The following is a 22,477-nucleotide window of genomic DNA, read 5'->3' on the forward strand; positions in this document are numbered from 1 at the left end:
AGGTCTTTTTGCCAGGGCCCTTGGTTTCCTACAATCACCGAGTTATTGGTATCTACATCCCAGGAAGGTTTTTGGACATCAATCTACTTATGTGTGAAAATTATAAACATTATGCAAATATTGTGGTGATTATGTGGTGAAAATGATAAACACTCTTCAAATATTACTTAAAAATCTTTCTGATTCAAACAAAAGAATGTTATCCTTGGACTGATAGTTTAGCGAACATAGGAAATAGATGAAAAAAAAAACCCCATAAAAATTGGCTTAAACAAAATGTTAAGTTGAAAGAAGCCACAGAGTGGCAAAATTTAATGAGTTTATTGTCAAAAATAATAAAATAATTATATATAATGCAAATTAATTACCTGTAAAATTATATTAGTTTCAATAATTTACAAGGATATGCTTTAGCATAGTACAATATTATTCTCTCTGTACCTACTCAAAGCATTGCTTCCTACCCTCTCAAATCAAGGAACACTCCTTTCCCATTATCATCTTTGTTAATCAGAAGTCTTAGAACTTTATTATAAAATTATTTCCAGTGCACATCAGACAAATTGAGGAACATTTTACAAATTAATTAGCCTATAATATTTATATATTTACATATGTATATAGCCTATAATATTTACATATATTACAAGAACGTAAAAGAATAAGAAACAGAAAGAAAGGCTGCTGAAGGATTATGACAACTAAGTGCAATGCATGACGCTGGCCTGGGTCCTGGACCAAAAAATTAGTAAACATGTAATGGATATTGTTGGAACAATAGATGGCATATGATATTGACTATAGATAGTTATAGTAATGTATCAAGGTTAAATCTCCTTATTTTGATAGTTGTATTATGATTATGTAAGATAATGCCACTTTTCTTAGGAACTATGTCAGACCTCTTTTTTTTAATTGAGGTATAATTGACATATAGCATTATATTAGTTTTAGGTGTACAACATAATGATTTGATATTTAAATATATTGTGAAATGATTACCACAATAAGTCTAGCTAACATTTTGCACCATAGGTAGTTAGAAATATTTTTTTCCCTTGTGATTAGAACTTTTTCCAGAACATTTTTAAGGATAAATAGGTATAATGTCTCCAGCTTACTCTGAAAATAGCTTAGGAAAAAAATCTGTATACACATATACATATGTTCATGCATACATAAGAGAATGAGAGAGCAATAGAGCAAAATGATTGAATGAATTTAATTAGTGGATCTGGGTAAAGGGCATATGTATGTTTCTTAAAATTTACTGTAATTTGGAAATTATATCAAAATTTTAAAATTACAGAAATATAAAGATAAATACTATTCTATACAGATTCAGATTAAGATGGATCATCTTCATAGTGTATCTAAAGAACCAAGATCCTTAGTAAAAGACGATCTCACTTAAAAATGCATTTCTTGGGGCACCTGGGCGGCTCAGTGGGTTAAGCCACTGCCTTTGGCTTGGGTCATAATCTCGGGGTCCTGGGTTCAAGCCCCGCATCAGGCTCTCTGCTCAGCAGGGAGCCTGCTTCCCTCTCTCTCTCTCTCTCTCTCTCTCTCTCTGCCTGCCTCTCTGCCTACTTGTGATCTCTCTCTGTCAAATAAATAAATAAAATCTTTAAAAAAATAAAAAAATAAATAAAAATGCATTTCTTGAGTGTTCACAACTAAGCTCTTCTTTTACACAAACACATAACTCTCATATTTTCTTTTGACATGTCAAATTATGAAATAAATATTTTGACTAAAATCAAATTAATGGTACATTCCAAATATACTATTTAATACTGTACATATTCCAACCCCCCTTCCTCCTAATATACACCAATTCCAACATATGATCCTCAGCAAGATTACAGCTCATGTTACTGGGTTTCCATTAGCATTCTCTGTGGAGAGTCACTGACTCCCAAAGCTCGTAACAGGAAGGAGACTAGGACATTTATTTATGAAAGAGTAAAAAGTACTGATGTTAGTTTTCTAGAATGAGCAGATGTACAGAATGATTTGAAGTGAATAAAATGAGTTCCCAAATTTTTGGAAATTTTTGAGATCATAGTTACTTAACAAATGGTTGTCGATGGATTTATTGAAGACCATTTGACAAACTTATGCTTCAACTTTGCCTTTTTGAAAAAAATAAGTTCTGAAAAATAGAAATTGACAAGGTATTTGCAAACAAATATAAAATCTCTTCTTTAGAGATGGAAGAGTAATTCCCTCGGTGTTGTAATTTACTTAAACCTGTGACTATGGTTTCCTCGTTTGGATTCTTTCTTCCAGCAGAGCAGTCACTGCTCAGACTTAAGTCTTGGAAAGTCTGAGCATAGGTATGTGTACATGGTCAACCGAGGGGACCCCAAGCTACAATTGCAATGCACTAGATTAGTGCCTTTTGTTTTAGGCTTGGCAGATGATACTGTATTTCCACAATAGCCCTTCCTTTCATGAAATTAAGAAACTCTTTAGTCAAGATAAGCCACTTCCTTCTTTTTTTTTTTAATTTTTTTATTTTTTATAAACATATATTTTTAATCCCCAGGGTACAGGTCTGTGAATCGCCAGGTTTACACACTTCACAGCACTCACCAAAGCACATACCCTCCACAATGTCCATAGCCCTACCCCCCTTCTCCCAACCCCCCTCCCCCCAGCAACCCTCAGTTTGTTTTGTGAGATTAAGAGTCCCTTATGGTTTGTCTCCCTCCCAATCCCATCTTGTTTCATTGATTCGTCTCCTACCCACTTAAGCCCCCATGTTGCATCACCACTTCCTCATATCAGGGAGATCATATGATAGTTGTCTTTCTCTGCTTGACTTATTTCGCTAAGCATGATACGCTCTAGTTCCATCCATGTTGTCGCAAATGGCTAGATTTCTTTTGATGGCTGCATAGTATTCCATTGTGTATATATACCACTTCTTCTTTATACATTCATCTGTTGATGGACATCTAGGTTCTTTCCATAGTTTGGCTATTGTGGACACTGCTGCTATAAACATTCGGGTGCACGTGCCCCTTCGGGTCACTACGTTTGTATCTTTAGGGTAAATACCCAGGAGAGCAATTGCTGGGTCATAGGGCAGTTCTATTTTCAACATTTTGAGGAACCTCCATGCTGTTTTCCAGAGTGGTTGCACCAGCTTGCATTCCCACCAACAGTGTAAGAGGGTTCCCCTTTCTCTGCATCCTCACCAGCATCTGTCATTTCCTGACTTGTTGATTTTAGCCATTCTGACTGGTGTGAGATGATATCTCATTGTGGACACTTCCTTCTTTTGAAGTTGACAGCCTGATTTCTAGAGCTTCAACAAACTCTGAAGGAGATATAAAGTACCAACTCTCAATAAAAGTGAACTTTGGAACACACACCAAAAAAGTGGACTAGATGTCAGGAAACCTTCACTACAGTTTTACCTCTGCCCCTAATAACCTTGTAAACTTTGGGTGAGTTACTTCAGCTCTGTGGGACTCTGCTTCCTAAGTTATAAAACATTGTCCAGAAAAGTCCCTTCTATTTCAGATGTTTCAGGATTCTAACTCTCAACAGTCATGGATTTTTGTGATATAGACACAAAGCAGAAGGTTGTAGTGTGTTTATTCACAATCTGTCAGTCCTAGAGGAAAATCAGAAATGGCTTTGAGACTCAGTTTTTTAATAACAATTTAATTTGTACTGTTAATGGACACTTTTAACAGTTCAATTTTGAGCCTTTGCAAACACACCCATAAAAATGGTTGCATTGCTTCACATTTATAAAAACCACTGCATTTTCCAAGCAAATGGCATTTGTGCAAAGAAATAGCCTAACACATGCCTAACTGTCTGTTTCAAAGTAATTATTATTTGTCAGTACAAATGTATACTTGAGTAGTGCAAAGAAAATGCCCCCCGCCCCCGAAAATCTGGCAGGCTCTTTTGTTGAAGGAACTTCTGCTTTTTGGATCCCATCAGCATTTTCTTTCATTACTATCTTTAGGATCAAAATTCCAGAAATTCAAGAAAAGAAAATCCAGAGAATGGCACTAACTTTCTTGCTGCCCAAGAGACCACAACTCATTATTTTGTTGTTTTTCTGATGTTTTTCAGACCTCCAAAATGCAGTTATGTTCATTTAGGCAATATTGTTTTTGTTCATTTTTCACTTTTATTTAAATGAAAATAGAGTTATTTGGATATTTTTTCTGAGATATTGCTGACTGGTTGTAATGGCTATAGGGGCCACTGACTAGTATTTTCCTAGAAAAATAGCATTTTTTCCTCCTGTATCACTGTTCATGTTTATGGCATTACACAAAGCCTCTGTGAAGGCTTTCAATATAAGTATGTTTATGTCAGAAAAATGAGCTGTTTATCTGCTTATGGGGCAAGCTTATTTCCAGAAGGATATTATTATGGGTGGGTGGACAGTCCATTCAAAAATGCATTTATTCATTCAGCCAACATTTGTAGAGCACCTACTTGAAACCTGGCCTTTTATAAAATGTAGTTAAAAAAAAAGTTATCAAGGCATTGGATGGGTCTACCATGGAGATGACAGTTCAAAGAAAGAAACAAAAAGGAAAAGAAAGAAAGAAAAAGAAAAGAGAGAGAGGGAGGGGCAGGAAGAAGGAGGGAAGGAAGGGAGGAAGGAAAGAGGGAAGGAAGATAAAGATAATAGTCTTACTTTCATGAATGAACAGTACAGGGTGCCTTGAGAGGATAAAGATTACTGTGGAAATGAAGTTTAAACTAGGCTACAGAATCAGTAGGAGCCAACTAAGTAAATCGGGATGGATTCCGAGGATGCCAAGGATGGGCAAACAACATGTGCCAAGGTCTTGAAGTCGGAAGAAAGAGAACACATAAAAAAAAAAATGTGTTCAGATGTGATAAGAACTCTGAAGTCAAAGGAAAGAGTAGCCAAGATGAAGCTGGAGATACAGAAATAGAGTACATTGACTTAGACTATTTCCAAATAAATAATTATAAATGCCTTATTCCTGAGCACACCATCTATCAGGAATTGAAGACTCAAAAGAACTTCTTTAGTTGGTGATGACTTCTGTAGTAGTTCCTTGAGCAAGAGTAGCTCCTTCCTGGCCTCTGCAGCTCGCAGAAGAGGTGGCCTCCAGGGACTGTGTCAGTCAGCAGTGACCACAGAGTTTCCGGGTTCAACTTCTTTCAATGAACTCTGGGACCCTTGCTGACAATTCTGCGTGACTTCTGCACCACAAATAGACAGCTGTCAGATGTCTTAGCTGTGCCCTCTAGTGGCAGCTGGAGTGTTACCCAGTTCTTCTGAAAAAGGATAATTAAACTACCTCTCCGAGTTTGTAAATAAGTGAGTATAGGGACTTACCAGGGAAGGACATTCTACCATTACAACCTGTCCTTTTATTTATCCCATGATGCCTTATATCCACAGAGTCCATGGTACTACAAACTGCTAAAATGCTGGAATAAGTCATTTTAAAGTTCATTAGTCTTTTCAATAGATGGTTTTGGGAAAACTGGACAGCTACATGCAAGAGAATGAAACTGGACCACTTTTTTACATACACCATACACAAATAAATTCAAAATGGATTAAAGACCTAAACATGATAACTGAAACCATTAAAAAATCCTAAAACGGACAACAGACAGTAATTTCTCTTCCTTGGCTTCTCTTGACTTTCTCTTCCTTGACTTCTGACATCGACTGTAGCGACATTTTTCCAGAATGTCTCCTGATACCAGGGAAATAAGAGCAAAAGTAAACTATTGGAACTACATCAGAATAAAAAGCTTCTGCTCAGTGAAGGAAACAATCAACACAACTAAAAGACAACCTACTGAATGGGAGAAGATAGTTGAAAATGACATATCCAGTAAAAGGTCAGTATCCAAATATATAAAGAACTTACACAACTCAATGCCAAAAAACCCCCAAATAAACCAATTAAAAAGTGGTTAGAAGACATGAATAGACATTTCTCCAAAGAAGAAATCCAGATGGCCAAAAGACACATGAAAAGGTGTTCAGACATCATCAAGAAAATGCAAATTAAAACTACAATGAGGTGTCGTCCCACAACAAGATATCCCACCTGTCAGAATGGCTAAAATTGAGGCACCTGGGTGTCTCAGTGAGTTAAGCCTCTGCCTTCGGCTCAGGTCATGATCTCAGGGTCCTGGGATGGAGCCCTGCATTGGGCTCTCTGCTCAGCAGGGAGCTTGCTTCCTCTTCTCTCTCTGCCTGCCTCTCTGCCTACTTGTGATCTCTCTCTCTCTGTGTCAAATAAATAAATAAAATCTTAAAAAAAAAGAATGGCTAAAATAAAAAACACAAGAAACAAAAGTGGATTTTTAGAAAAAGGAACCCTTGTACACTATTGGTGGGAATGGAAACTGGTCCAGCCACTGGGGAAGACAGTATGGAGGTTCCTCAAAAAATTAAAAACAGAACTACTCTATTTTAACTCTATACAAAAAATTAAAAATAGAACTATGATCCAGTAATCGCACTATTGGATATTTACCCCCAAATATAAAAATACTAATTCAAAGGGATATATGCACCCCTATTATGTTTATTGCAGCATTACTTACAAGAGCCAAATTATGGAAGGAGCCCAAGTGTCCACTGATAGATGAATGGATAAAGAAGAATATATATACAATGGAATATTATTCAGCCTTAAAAAAGAATGAAATCTTGCCATTTGCAGCAATATGGATGGAGCTAGAGAGTATAAATGCTAAATGGAGTAAGTCAGTCAGAGAAAGACAAATACTGTATGATTTCACTTATGTGTGGAGTTTAAGAAACAAAACAAAGGGGGAAAAAAAGGAGAGGGAGAGAGACCAGGAAACAGGCTCTTAACTATAGAGAACAAACAGATGGTTACCAAACAGGAGGTGAATAGGGGGATGGATGACATAAGTGATGGGGATTAAAGAGGATACATCATAATGAGCACTGAGTAACATATAGAATTGTTAAATCACTTTATTGTACCCCTGAAACTAATATAGCACTATATGTTAACTACATGGGAATTAAAATGAAAAATTTAATAAAGGGGAAAAAAGAACAATAAAAAACAGGTATCTGATGTAAGCTGGAAAAAAAAAGTACATTAAAGGTCAGGGGGATCTCAGAGCTCTAACTCCACACATATTTTCATCCGAACTCCTTACTATGATGTCACTTATGGCATCCTGTCATTCTGGGGCTCTATTTGCTCAATTCCTTTCATGACCTGTCTTTTTCTTACCATAAACTTCGGGTGAACATCCTTTTTTTATTTAGTGACATTGTTTACTTAATTCCCTTGGTAACCATAAAAGCCAAGTCTTTTTCTTTGTGGACTCAAGGCATGCCACTATATCTGATTAACTTAAAGCCATAGCACCTAGATCCAGAGGCCATTTTTTTTTTTTTATTTGTCATGAGATATCTCTGCCTAAATATCCTTTTTCCTGAGTACTTGGCTCTTTGGTATGGGATTCTACATGCCATGGGAAGAGGGGAGAGGCATAGGACAAGATCAAAGTGAAATCTAGCCCAGACTTGTGGACAACAGGTGCATCTGGTTCCAAAACTTGCAGTAATGGGGTAAGAGATCTGTGGAGGATACGTGTGTTTACCCAGTGCTAGGAATCTTAAAAGAAAGAAAATCAAAGAATGGATGCTAATCTTCTGGGAGGGGCTTTAGAAAAAAAAATGGGTTGGTTTAAGTGTTTTGAAGAGATTATTGTGTGTGTGTGTGTGTGTGTGTGTGTGTGTGTATAGTGGCTTACTTGGTTCCCTGTGCATGAGTTTTATCTTCTTTGAGCTGTGATGAAGAGCTGATGGGGCCTGGTGTTCTAGGTGTATGTGCATTTACCACATCTTGCTTTGGTCAAGTCATGATCCAAAAATATTTATTTACTCAATGTCAAAGTTTTTACATAACTCAAACTCTGGCACATCGACTTTTGATGAGATGATGAGGGTCCATTCGCTTTGCTAGGTTTTGTATTGGCTCAGAACATTGTATTTGTTCCACTTCAGGAAGGAGGAGAGTCCCAGTCCATAGGACTTTTATGGAAGTATGGAGGGACTATATTTTCAGGATCTTAGCCCCCTGTCACATTTCTGGGTTGGTTGTCTGGTTTGCTGTCCACTTTGTACCTGGGAACCTCTAATCAGTGCTGCCCACACATATCCTGATATGAATGATAAAACCTAGAAGAATATTTGTACCTGTTTAGCATCTAAATGGCACAGGGATAATATTTCCCTATAACTTGTTTCCATTATTTTGTTTCTATAATGTATTTTTCCTCTATCAGAAGGTTTCCAGATCAAGTTCTTAATAATCAGAGGTTAAGTGGGCAGATTGTCTCAAAATATATCAAAGTCATTATTTCCTCAGGAGTTTGAGCTTCTCTTGGATAAGGTTACTATTATTATTACTCAGTATGTAGATATAGGTTGCTGAAAATAGGGTTGAAAGGCAAGTCAATCCTTTCTCATTTGGTCCATTCTAGATAGGCATGTGCTTTGACTTTAATAAGCTGTAAACCTTCATTACTACCCACATAATAAGCCTTTTTATGGAGAATCACTCATATTAACCTTCAATTCAGAAAGACAGACCCTGGATCTAACCAGTTATTCCTACATATGCAACCTTTCTCTTTTCCTCAAAGACATCTGGATTTACTGACAAGTTCAAGTCTCTTTAAGGATAATGAAAAAAATGATGCTGAAATGACTTTATTTCAGCCCAGAAATAGTCTTTCAACATGTTATTTTACACATTTGTTCATTATATTTACCATGTACCTACACATCTTTACACGAGATACTCCTTATATATTTAAAATGGAAGGAATAGGGCACCTGGGTGGCTCAGTTAGTTAAGCATCTGCCTTCAGCTTAGATCATTATCCCGGGGTCCTGAGATTGGGCAGCCTGCTCATTGGGGGGTCTGCGTCTCCTGCTCATGTGCTCACATGCTTGCATTCTCTCTCTCTCAAAAAATCAATAAATCAATATCAATAAAATCTTTAAAAAATAAATCGAAGGAATATAAAACACTAACACAAGAAGTAACTTTTAAAATGCAAACCAGGATAATCCATAATTACACTTTGGGAGAGAGTCAGAGATTGAGGGCTAAAACCAAAGTCTGCTACTTTATCACTAGTGATCCCTTAGGACCACATTTTTCTCTAATTAGATGATACCTCACTCATTGGGTTTTCATGAAAATAAAATAGATTTTATACATAATATATACATAAAAATATGGGAAATAATATGAGTTCAAGATATGAGAGCTATTATGCTTGGCTAAGTTATGAAACCCTCAAGAAAGGGAAAACAAGGCTTTCAGAATCCTCACAGCTATTCTACTCTTGGTTCTCACTGGAGAAATTACATCTGCTCAAATGGTCCAAACAAACGGAGATGGAAATCAGCATAATTATAACAGCTCTGTGGTCATTGTTAGCATTTTTAGCAATAGGTGGTGATAAGTGACCATGCTAATTATGTTATAATTTAGTATTGGCAAATGTGGGCAATAATTTGTCTTTGACATAGTAACTTTAAGAGAAGACATTCTGACCAGACTGAACATTTCATGTCATCCTCAAAAACTAGAAACATGGTGTTCCTATCAGTTTGAAGAATCCTCAAATGGCTAAGAGTTTTAGATATGTTACCCTATGAGTTCTTATGCTCTCATGGAGGATGGCTGACTTCCTACATAGGGTACTAACTGTTCCCTACATTACTGTACTGGAGACTTTTCTGAGCCATGGATAACTGAGCTCTTCACAAGACTGTATAACCAGAATCATTAGCTTTCCCTTTGGTTCATTTTCCTGTAGGTAAGCTTATGAAAATTGTATTCAAAATGTTCTTGGTTCTTTAACTGTAGAGGTAAAAAACATGCCTATGAAGAGCCACAGACTATTATTTCTGCTCCTAAGAAATACACTTTTTCATCCTGTGAAAATATTGTTCCTTCCTTCACGCTTAGTGTGTAAATTTACATTAAGTTCTGACACATAAATACATTAATACTGATGAGAAATTAAGAGTAATTATTCCACTCAGCCCCACTTAACCCATTCTCTCAATCTCTGACTGCAAAGCCTATTTTCTTAGTTTCTATGCACTACAACCTCCCAGCACAGGGTTAAAGGAGAGGCACAGAGTTCCTTCTCTGCTTTTCCATTGTTAATGCAGCACTGTTGCTCCTGGAGCACTGCTTTGCAGCAGACGGAAATAATGTATTTTTGATGTATTAAAACACTAACCCCTTTCCTCTGGCTTATTATATATAATACAAGCACTCCCTGTATTGTCAATGTCAAGTGCAGACTCAAAACTTGTAAAAGAGAAATCTCTGAGGCCCACCCCCCAGCTTGATTGTGATTAAAGAACAATGACCTTCACTGTTGAAATCAATGTAACTAAGAATATAAGCCACACAGGTCATATATGCTGTGATTACTCTATGCAAGGTACTCCCTTCCCCTAAGGTACAAAATGCTATACTATGAAAGAACATCCCCCAAAGAGTTAATAGTCCTCTTAGGAAAACTTGATGAAAAAGAGCCTCACATGCCTAGAAATATTTGCATATTTTTCTCTGAACTAGCTAAGAAAGGGGCTGGAAAAAACCTTGGGCACAGGTAGCCCATCTTGTGAAATTTTACAATGCCTGAAATAAAATTCAGGGTTTTTTTTGAGAGAGAAAAATTAAGCAGCACAGTATAAATTAAAGGATAAATAAATAAATAAATTTATTATTATTATTATTTTGAATATTCTACCCAGTGTAAGCCTGTGGCCAATGAAGACAGTTTTTAGCATGGACAACTTAAATGTATGCCCTAAGAACTCTTTTTCTAAAAGAATCACACAAATCCATACATCAATGAAAATTAATATCCAGCTCATAAGTAGAGGGTGACTGAAACAATAATGGCAGAAAAAGTAGTAGAATCAAGGTTAAAAACAGCTGGAGGTAACCTGACCATGAAACAATGTAATGGTTAAGGATCTGTCATGAAAGGTAAGCAAAAGGTGGAAGTCTGGTCCATCCATATCATAAAATTTTATATTCTCCTTTAATAGAGATGATATACCTAGATGTACTAAGAGGTATGTATCTCTAAAATGCTTTGTTGATAGGGAAATATATAATGTAATCATAAAATATGACACTACATATATAATATTTATATGTGAAAACTAAGATTGAGAAGCAATACACATCAAAATTTTGACAAGTTTTACCTTTGGAGAGAGGGGTGAGATTGTAAAAGAGTAGGGGTTGATGATGAAGACAGACTTTTACTTTTTACTTCATAAATTCTATAACATTTGAATGTTCTAATAAACATGTATTAATGTAGAATTGCATGATTAAAATAATTTTAAAAAGTAAAGGACACAGCCTCTGCAGTAACTAGGGGGTAGTTCTTTCACTTAACAGCAATAATCTGGTCAGTCTCTTTCTGAGTTTCTGTATCTCCATGTATACGCTAAAGATAACAATATTGACTTTGAAGTGTGTGAGTGTGGGTATGTGTGTGTGTGTGTGTGTGTGTGTGTGTGTGAATGAGTGGTGTGTGCAGTTAATTAATTAATTAATTAATTTTAGAGTAGGGAGAGAGAGAGAGAGTGAGTGAGGCAGGCCTTGGTCTAATGACCTTAGATCATGTCCTGAGTCAAAATCAAGAGTTTGATGCTTTATCTACTGAGCCACCCAGGCACTCCTGTGTGTAGTTGAAATAAAATACAATGTCATATATCAAATACTAATTACAATGAAATTACAATGAATATGGTGTGCCTTATCCAATAGCAGTTGATAGTATGCAACATATGTTTAACACAGCAAATCATAAATTGTCAAAATGAAGTAATCATAGAGCAAGACCATTTTGTTGATTAGTTATTCACTGTTGAAAGATACTGCTTAAGCGTCAAGTTGTTTAAAATTTTTGGTTTAAGTATTCATACAGTTGATGAAATAAATACATAATTTTCAAAGTAATTTTGAAATTATTTATATTGAATAGATCGGCAGTAAAATGTGCAGGTTAGTGGAAATTAAAAGACATCTTACCGCTCTTTTATAAAAAGAGGTACACAAACATCTGGAGACACCTCTCGTTGGATACAGTACATATGTAAAGGAAGGATATGTTTATATACAGTCTCATAAGGCCAGAGCAAAACTGAGGGGGCAGTATAGTTGAGGAGCGGTTTATTTTCCAGAAGTGGTATCTTTCAAGAGTATCTTTAATGATAATGTATTGACATTATGATTGGAAACCTATTATGAAAAGATATTAGAGGACCTGATGTGAAGGAATGGCCCTAAAATATAAAGAAAAGGAGCTAGATGGAAGTGTGGCAGCTCTTATATGCTTACATTCCACCATCCAATGGGAGTCTTTTCCCCTTAGTCCCATACACCTGTCCTGCCCCAGGCAAACTCTCTTCATGTTACACCCAAGCTCTGTTTTTGTTTATGGTTGAAGGACATGACCCTTCTCCTTGTAACTATTTTTGGATGTTCTTAAATACATGTGTACTTTAAGTCACATACATCAAATCATGCTAAGAATCTTTTTGATCCTCAGTGTCTCTAAAACAATGAGACAGACAACTCTCATAATTTGTGGAAATGGTATCCTTTCCTGGGTACCTGCAAGCCAGCTCCTTTGGAATGGGCATGGTGGCTTTGACATGGAAAATTATATTCAGTCAGAGAGTATATTTGGTGTTTTCATTGGTACAGAATAAATTATTTGTAGAAAAATTTCCTTTGGAAATTTTGCCTTTTGGAATTGGGTTCATTAGATGTTGTCAGCTTCTTCTTTCGTATTCATTTTTACGCCAAGGTCTTCACTTCTGTTATCACTCAGATATACTGACATCAAAGAATCTTTAGGTGACTTTTAGAATGAAACTCTTTTATTATCTTTGTAACATCAATAGTAGAAGGTGTTCTGGATATAAGGCTTTTTTTTAATGATTTTTTTTAATTCAGTAGGGCTCAGCATTCTTCAGTTTTATATGTATATTTATGTGTTTCAAAATTGAAAATTCTTAAGATGTAAAGCAATATGATAGAACGAGTCAGCCAGTGATTCCAAACTGCAGCTTGGAGTAGATGTATTAAGCTTGTTGCTCTTTCCCGTCTTGCATCTTCTCTTCACCATTACTAAAACTAGCATCAGTAAGGTCATTAGTAGAGGGTTCACAAGTCAAGGGGCTGCTTTTCCAAGTGTTTCTGCTATTCAACTTTTACTTGAAATTCGAGTGTGCCCATACCTGCCTTTCCCCTTCCCAGCTTCTCTTTGTTTCTACAGTAATATTTTCTTTCTAATATCCTCCTTTGTCTTTACCTATCCTGTCTCCTCTTCTGCTTGTCTTCAAAGCACTGGCATTAGCTATTATTACCAACCTTCTTCTGTATCACTGTGACCTATCTGAACAGTACAATCCTTTCATACAACAAAATCAACATCACTATCCTTTTCATTTCTCCAGACATTCAGACCCATGGTACCAGCTTTCTTTGGATAGCATCACTGGAATGACTTGCAGGCACTTCAACTTCCAATTTTCCTCTGAGATTTAATTATATTTTCCAGCTAAGTTGTTACTTCTGTATTCCCTGCAGATGCCAGGAAACTCATTAATTCAACTTTTCATATTCCTGCTTAGTAAAAAATCATCAAGCTGAGTTAATCCTACCTCTGAACTGTCTCATATCCATTTTTTCTTTCTCTTTTTCTCTGCTATTGCCTTGGTAAAGTCTCAGTTTACTTTCTCAAATGAAGTATCACAGTTAGTTATGTAATGAATGATTCTACTAGTCATTCTTCCTTCAAAGTCTCTCCCTACCAATTCATCCTCAGTGTCTAATCAGTGATCTTTCTAGAGCCAGAATGACCTATTTTAAAACAGAATAAATAAGCAAAAACAACACACATATATACACACACAGAGACAAAAGCAAAACAGAAAACAATTTAGTGATTCCCCACTTCCTAGAAGTTTAAGTTCAAATGCCTTAGTAGGAACATCACTTTTGACCCTAGCCCACCTTCTTCAAGTTCTATCTACTTCTTACAACTTCTCCTTTTCTTCCTTGTCAGTGTTCCCTGAGGCTCAGCAGTAAGGAGCTATTTTCCGTTCTTATATTTAACATGTCCCTTCTTAGCTCTGTGCTTTACACAGTGTGTTTCTCATGCTTGAATCTCTTTTGGCCTCTTCTCCCTCTGTTGAACTCCTAAGTGTCCTTTATCTCCTAGGTCCAAGGATTATTTCTCCTGCCACAACTTCTCTACCTTTCAACTTTCATTCTGACTACTAGAATGTTGTACATAGTGTTAGTCACATCACATTGTTATTTGCTTAATTGATTTCCCCATTAGACTGTGAACTCCTTGAAGGCAAGGACCATGTCTTACTTAGTTTTGTATTCCTATTATTTAACTCAATATTAGCAGAATCTCGCTATATAGTCATCGAACTAATAAAACAAAAGAAATCAGGATTACCTATGCTCAGTAGGTCTGGAGATTTTCCTAAGGACCCTTCTTGGTTTTTCATGATTGTTCACCTTTTAGACATGCCCTGCTTCTCTCCTAACCTAAGTGAAAGGGAAGGGAAGGGAAAAGAGAAATAAGAATATTCAAGACTGTGTTGTTGACAAATACAGCTGAAACCTGCTTTGATTCTGAGATGTTCTGGAGAGATTTCTTAACAGTCAGCAGCACTGGAAGGCTTTCACATTACAAATAAATTCATTGCATTTGGTAGTTGAGCAATTTAATGGCTGAACTTATGCTCATTCTTTCTTAACCTGAGTTTTACTACCTACTGAACTTGCCATATTTTTTGGTTGTCACAGCTGAACTTTCAAAAGTATATACTTTCTTTTTTAATTGTTTGCCCCAGGGTTTTGGTTACATAAAAGGGAGATATTCTTATAAAAATATTTTTTGCTTTCATATCCTGTCATTACTCATTTACAAAAAAATATTATCCATTGAGATACGGAGGTTAAAATATTTGAGGATGTTAATAGTAATAATGTCAAACACTCACCATGGTGCAGGTATTGCTCTTAGTGCTTTAAATGGAGTTTCCTGTTTGATTCACACAACAGCTCTATGAGGGAGGTAGGCATTCTTTCTCCTAGAAGAGAAAAACTAAGTGTAAACAAGTTGAGCCACTTGCCTACATCATATAGCTGCTGCAGATCATGGCCAAGATTGGGATTCAGGCCATCTAGCTCCAGAACTCACACTCATAATCATTACAGCTGTGGAGAGTATCATTTAGAACTAAATTTCTGTTCTATCCAAAATTCAGAGGTTTATCTGCCTGTCAGTCTTAGCATCCTTTTTGAATAGATTGGTTCTTTAACGTCCTCTCTCCTACTTCCACATTTTTTCCCTTTCACTCCTCATGTGCTGCTTGGTGGATTGCACTCTAATTCCCTTTTACTTCCTTTTTTGGGGGGCAATTCATTACTGCTTCATGAGCCAGTGCACGATGGATGCATTTCATTACAGCCCCTCTCCTAATCAACTGTGTTGATGCTGAGATAACAAGTACCGAAACCAAGCACATGCCTGTATTTATTTTTCTTGTCACCCAAAGAATAAAACTATGTAATTCCAGGTAAAAATGAGAAAATTGGTTATGCATTTATTTCTTATAATTCTTGTATACTTAGCATAAATATAGAGGCTGTCTTTAGGACAACATTTATATCATTAGGCAAGTGGAGATTTTGGATGTTGGCCAATCAATTAGATTTCAAAACAAAATAGAACAAACAAATACACAAAAAATAAACTCACAAGCTAAAAGATCTTTACTATTCTTATAAATTAATGTTTGCTTTAAATTTTATACTATAGCTACTGTTATGGAAAAAGTTTTTTTTTAAGATTTTATTTATTTATTTGACAGAGATCACAAGTAGATGGAGAGGCAGGCAGAGAGAGAGAGAGAGAGAAGGAAGCTGACTCCCTGCTGAGCAGAGAGCCCGATGCGGGACTCGATCCCAGGACCCTGAGATCATGACTTGAGCTGAAGGCAGCGGCTTAACACACTGAGCCACCCAGGCACCCCTGGAAAAAGTTATTTTGAAATGCTCTTCTTTCAGTAAATTAGTAGAACTACAGTTGTTTTTGCTTTTTAAATTATACTGATATAATATTAACTATGGAAATACTAAGGATTATACTTTTCATATTAGAGTAAAAATTGTCCCATAGAAGACTGACTTTATTATTCCACAGATGCTTTTTCCTTAAGAAAACTCATATATTTCTATGCATTATCCTTCTCCCCAAAGGATATTTCCTTCTCAATTTCATCCCATTAAGACTTATATACAACGGGATATTATGCAACTGTCAGAAAGGATGAATACCCAACTTTTGTATCAACATGGATGGCACTGGAGGAGAATATGCTGAGTGAAATAAGTCAAGCAGAGTCAATTATTATATGGATTCACTTACTTGTGGAGCATAAGGAGTAACATGGAGGACATTAGGAGAAGGGAAAGAAAAATGAACTGGGGGAAATTGGAGGGAGAGATGAACAATGAACAATGAGAGACTGTGGACTCTGAGAAACAAACTGAGGGTTTTGGAGGGGAGGAGGTAGGGGTTGAGTGGTGGTGGTATTATGGAGGGCACTTATTGCATGGAGCACTGGTTGTGGTGCATAAATAATGAATCTTTGAACACTGAACAAAATAAAATTAAGATGTTAAAAAAATAAAAGACAATATTTAGTCCTTATTTAAAAACAAATTGAATTTTGATAAGGTAGCCACTTTGCTATTACTGCTCACATACTGCTTGAATGTAATCCATTTCTGGAATGTTTTGGCATGAAAGGAATTTGCAAACAGGAAACAGTTTGGGTGCAGGGTGAAAAGAGGAGTGAGGCCAATTCAAGGCTTGAGGAGAACTGAAAGGGAAGTACCCAGCACTAAAAGAAAGGTGGGCATTAAAGAGGGCATGTGATATGATGAGCACTGGGTGTTTTAGTCAACTAATGAATCATTGAGCATTTTATCAAAAACTAATGATGTACTATACCTTGGCTAATTGAATTTAAATGAAAGAAAGAAGAAAGAAAAAGAAAGGAAGAAAGAAAGTCAGTCATTACTAAATGCAACCTTCTTTCTATTCCCTATATTTGCCCCAAGTCTGTTCATTTTGTTTGGGTGATATGTTTTAGAGTTTAGAGATCATGTGCAGGTGGGTGGTCTTTACTTCCCTTAGATGTGGCACCTCCACCACAATCCATGCATTATTTTTGTACCTCATCCCACTCCTAGAGTCTGATTCTCCATTGGTCAGTGTTTGTCTCTCCTCTATTACCCACTGTGCACGGTGGCCTTCTGGATCTTTCTATAAAGGCATCACAGTTGCCTTAAGGATCACAGCGGTTGCAACTGGACCCAGGCTAGTGCTTTTGTGTTAGCCTACCCAATATCATAGTCTTGGTTTTTCATGGTGTGGTTATGAAATATAAATCCCTTTTCTTTCAGAGGCAATAAATTCATATGGGACTAAATTTGCAGGGTTTCTTAGGCTCAGCATTACTAGGAAAAGACCAGCTTCATCTGGTAGTTTTTCCTAGGTGGGAAAGGCTTCATACCACTCACATTGTCTCAATTTGAATGGGTTAGAGATAAGACTATTTGCCAGCTGGCAGTGGGAAAGCTCATTGATCCTTAGGATTTTGTGAAAAGGCAAGGTTACTAGATCTAAGTGACTTTGTTCTAGGTTAGATTACCAGGGCCTCTTGCATGGGTATCCTTGGGGAAAGCCATCCCATATAGGTTGAGTACTTGGCTATGTAATCAAGAGCAAAGCTACCCACAAAACAGACCTCCAAAACAGACCTCATTTGGTGACCTTCTTTCTCTAGATGTCTTCACATAGCAGCCTGGGATTTACAAAAATAGCTACATTAAATCGAACCATTTCCATGTGTCAGCTACCATCATTACAGCACTGCTGTTACATTCATTTTGCAGATGTAGGAAACTGAGGTAGGGGGTTGTTAAATGGCTTGACCAAGGGCACACAGCTTGGCAATGGCAGAACTTAGCATATATTCCAGGGAGACTGGCTCTAAAGTTTATGCCCTTACTCCCTAGGGTTTGGGATAGAGTCCTTTAAACACAAGTGACGGAGTAAAAGACTATTCTCAGGCCAGAGTTGTACCTTAGGCCTTCATGCCTAAGTCTATAAAGAGACCTCTAGAATGCAGTTCTAATTCCTAGTAGACCTGAATTAAAAAGCTTTCCAGCAATGGCCTCTTACTTGGAGAGCAGTTTGGAAGGGGACTGGAGGGTCCAAAGGAGGCTGCTAAGTGTTAGTCAGGCTCATTTCTGAGATAGGACTGGAGATGGAGGTTTATTATGAAACTTGGCTCCTTAATGGGCAGCATGGGACTCTCTTTGGCAGACTTACGCAATAGGCAGTCAGTCTACATCTTAAAAGGTTCTTTTGTATTGGTTGATTCCTGTGGGTTCTTGGCTGTCTTCCCTACTGTCCTTGAGCCCTCCCTGTCATGATCAGAGATCGCTGCTTTAACTTTAGGTTAATGAGTGCATTGTAGATACTCATTTCTCTTTTTTATTTCTTCTATACTAAGGCATAAATATAGGAGCTGTGGTAAGGACAACTCTTATATAATTTGGCAAATACAGATTTGGATGTTTGATCAGTCAGTTAGATTTAGGGTTCCTCCTGGTCTAGTTGGGAATCTAAATCTTCCCAAAGAGATAAGAACAGGGTCCCAGGAGGACGGTTTCTGAATGTGACTTTCACAATCCAACCTGAAGTGACCTCTTTGTCATTGACCAGGTATTGTTTGTTTCTCTAGATTGTCAGTTATCTCTAAGACATTGTGTATTAGATGTTTTCATTTACGTCCCTTTTCCTAGACCACATTTTAAGTCCTTAAGGTAAAAACATGTCTTATATAATATGTTCCATGCCAATAATAGATGATAATAAACATGTTTTGATGAGTTAAAATATGTTAGAGTCTCTTTGCAAAACTGACTTTTCTAATAGGACTGTGGCACAAATTACCAAAAGTCCTTAGGCTGTTGGTTGATGTATTTCTGAGAATTCTACGGCTTTAAAGCTTATAGTAATTTTGAAGTAGAAAAATAACAATGATTTGCAAATTTTTTATTTTAAAAGTGTTTGGATTTTGGTGCTAAGAAATAATTACTTTGGTTTGATTTCTGTTTGAATTCAGTTTGCTTTACTCATGTTAGGTGGTCTTTTCCTTGTTAAAGTCAATGTTTTTATATAGTCTTTTATATAGTCTTTCAGTCATGTTTAGTGGTTTTTATCTACCGACATCATCTCTCTCCCAATCTTATATAAAAATAGAAGTGGTAGTTTTTCATGTTTTATTAAATAACTATTGGGGCACCTGGGTGGCTCAGTGGGTTAAGCCTCTGCCTTCGGCTCAGGTCATGATCCCAGGGTCCTGGGATGGAGCCCCACATCCATCGGGCTCTCTGCTCAGCAGGGAGCCTGCTTCCCCTTGCTTCCCTCCTCCCCCCACACCCGCCTGACTGCCTCTCTGCCTACTTGTGATCTCTGTCAAATAAATAAATAAAATCTTAAAAATAAATAAATAAATAAATATTGGCCAGATGCTGAAGGTAATTTAGGTGAAGTGGCCTCATTTAATTCTGAGCCTCTGAGAAAGGGCTTGGATCTGTGTGTTGGGTGTTCTCAGGTACAGAGATGTAAACACCATTTTTCTGTTCCATTTTCAGGTCACATGTGCCAATTTAACGAATGGTGGAAAGTCAGAACTTCTAAAATCAGGAAGCAGCAAATCCACACTAAAGCACATATGGACAGAAAGCAGCAAAGACTTGTCTATCAGCCGACTCCTGTCACAGACTTTTCGTGGCAAAGAAAATGATACAGATTTAGACCTGCGATATGACACCCCAGAACCTTATTCTGAGCAAGACCTTTGGGACTGGCTGAGGAACTCCACAGACCTTCAAGAGCCTCGGCCCAGGGCCAAGCGAAGGCCCATTGTTAAGACGGGCAAGTTTAAGAAAATGTTTGGATGGGGTGATTTTCATTCCAACATCAAAACAGTGAAGCTAAACCTGTTGATAACTGGGAAAATTGTAGATCACGGCAATGGGACATTTAGTGTTTATTTCAGGCATAATTCCACTGGTCAAGGGAATGTGTCTGTCAGCTTGGTGCCCCCTACAAAAATAGTGGAATTCGACTTGGCACAACAAACCGTGATTGATGCCAAAGATTCCAAGTCCTTTAACTGTCGCATTGAGTATGAAAAGGTTGACAAGGCTACCAAGAACACACTCTGCAACTATGATCCTTCAAAAACCTGTTACCAGGAGCAGACCCAAAGTCATGTATCCTGGCTCTGCTCCAAGCCCTTTAAGGTGATCTGTATTTACATTTCCTTTTATAGTACAGATTATAAACTAGTACAGAAAGTGTGCCCCGACTACAACTACCACAGCGACACACCTTACTTCCCTTCTGGATGAGGATGAACATGGGTGAGACTGAAGCCTGAGGAATTAAAGGTCAATATGACAGGGCTGTTACCTCAAAGAAGAAGGTCACATCTGTTGCCTGGAATGTGTCTACACTGCTGCTCTTGTCAACTGGCTGCAAATATGCTAGTGGAAAACAATCTGATGTAATTTCTGCCCAGTCAGCTTCATCTCTTGGTATAGTTGTAAATCACCATAGATTTTAAAGGCACACTTGAAGACATGCTCTCATACATAGATGTACACAAACACACATTCATATACATTTCAGCTTGCATCTGTCATGATTCCTGTCAAGAGGGCTTTCATTGTCTGACTCATAATGGTTTAGGATAAACTATCATCAAATGAAAGGATTAACTAGACAGTGAATGGTTTCTAACACTTGTGGTTATGGAAATCTCTTTTAAAGTCTTGAGTACATGCTCATCAGTAATCCTCATTCATGTATTCCTACTGCTTGGAGTAGCTGTACTGGTAAATACTACTGTAGGAGTATATGCTTGTTAAAATGGAAAAAAAATGTGTCTTTAGAGCTCAGTATTTTCTTTTATGAACACAACAAAATGTAGTAACTTTTTTCCAGCATACAGTAGGCACATTCAAGGTTATGTAAGATGGCTCTTTTTTCTATGGAGGGAGGCTGTTTTCAGTAAAGATGAGCAAACATTTGGAATTTACATGTGGGCAGACATTGGATTACAGCTTTCATCACCAGTCATTGGACTTTCTCAAAGTTGAGACCAGCTAAGGCTGATTAAAACAAGTTCTGATCATTATATAAGAAGGGAAATGCCTGACAGACACCATGTAAGTTATAAGTGTCTGTCTTATCTTTACTACACATATTGTAACAAATTCAATATCCTAGTCTTCATTTGTATGAATGGTTTGTATTGTACATAGTTTAACCAAGTGTTATTTGAGCTGCTTATTAATATTAACTTGTACTTGTCTCTGCTTGTTATTGGTTAAAAAAGAAAAAAAAAGGATATGAGGAATCCATTTTATCAATGTAGCTGTGACCTCCATTAAAAAGACAAACTTAATGTACAAAGCATTTATTCAGCTCAAGTATTGTTGAAAGCTAAACATATACAACATTACAGTCTGTCTGTATTTAGATATTTTATTTCTGGACAAAATGAGATGTACATAAAAATAAAATGCTTAAAGTTGAGTTTCAATATGTGCTTGTGTAAGATGGTGATTTAAGTGGTTCTGACAAGAAGAATGTGCTGGAATACAGTAATGGTTTTGCATCTCATGTCTCTAAATTTGTACAGAACTATCTAAATTGCTATTAGTTGCTCAGTCAAAACAACTTAGGAGTTTCAATCTCAAGCCTGGGAAGCGATTGTGGCATATGGTGTCGCACACATTTTTGGTTTACTGTTACGCTAGTGATTCAAGAATACGAAAAATCAATGAGCAGAAGAGATGACTGAGGTCTCCTAAATATTATAACTGTTCTTTTGTTTTTCCTGTGTAGAGTCTATTTAGCAGGGAGATGGAGAGGAAGATAATTTTTTTTTTTTGTGCCTGATTTTCTCTGATTCTACTGTAATCACTCAACAGAAAAATTACAGTAGCTGTGAAGGGCTTTGGTGTCCTATTTACCTATTACCAAATGGAATCAACTTATCTATATAGCATTGTTTATGGACAGTAAGCTTTCTTTTAAAACATGATTACTGTATGTAATCCCAGCAAGATAAACAGAAGAAGAAATAGGCAAGGTAAACCATTTTTAAAGTCATAAATGGGGGACTGAGATATGAAGAGTCTCAAAGTTAACCAAAGAAGCCAAATTAAAACACTAACCCATTCTCATTTTCCCTTCGTGCTGCATAGGGATA

The 22,477-nt window shown here is 36.9% G+C and overlaps 1 protein-coding gene across 2 annotated transcripts in view; it reads left to right on the forward strand.

Annotated features, from left to right (window-relative positions):
• The window catches only part of NXPH1 (neurexophilin 1), a 293,054-nt gene extending 271,249 nt beyond the window's left edge, over positions 1-21,805 (forward strand). For both annotated transcript variants that reach the window (XM_004767812.2, XM_045062735.1), the window contains one exon: positions 19,848-21,805. In XM_004767812.2, the coding sequence (XP_004767869.1) occupies positions 19,848-20,609 (762 nt within the window). In that variant the 3' untranslated portion in view covers positions 20,610-21,805. The remainder of the gene's footprint in view (positions 1-19,847) is intronic.
• Positions 21,806-22,477: the final 672 nt, after the last annotated feature.

Source organism: Mustela putorius, unplaced genomic scaffold (assembly GCF_011764305.1).
Source record: "Mustela putorius furo isolate JIRA1106 unplaced genomic scaffold, ASM1176430v1.1 tig00003845_pilon_pilon_pilon, whole genome shotgun sequence".
NCBI classification, from domain to species: Eukaryota; Metazoa; Chordata; class Mammalia; order Carnivora; family Mustelidae; genus Mustela; species Mustela putorius.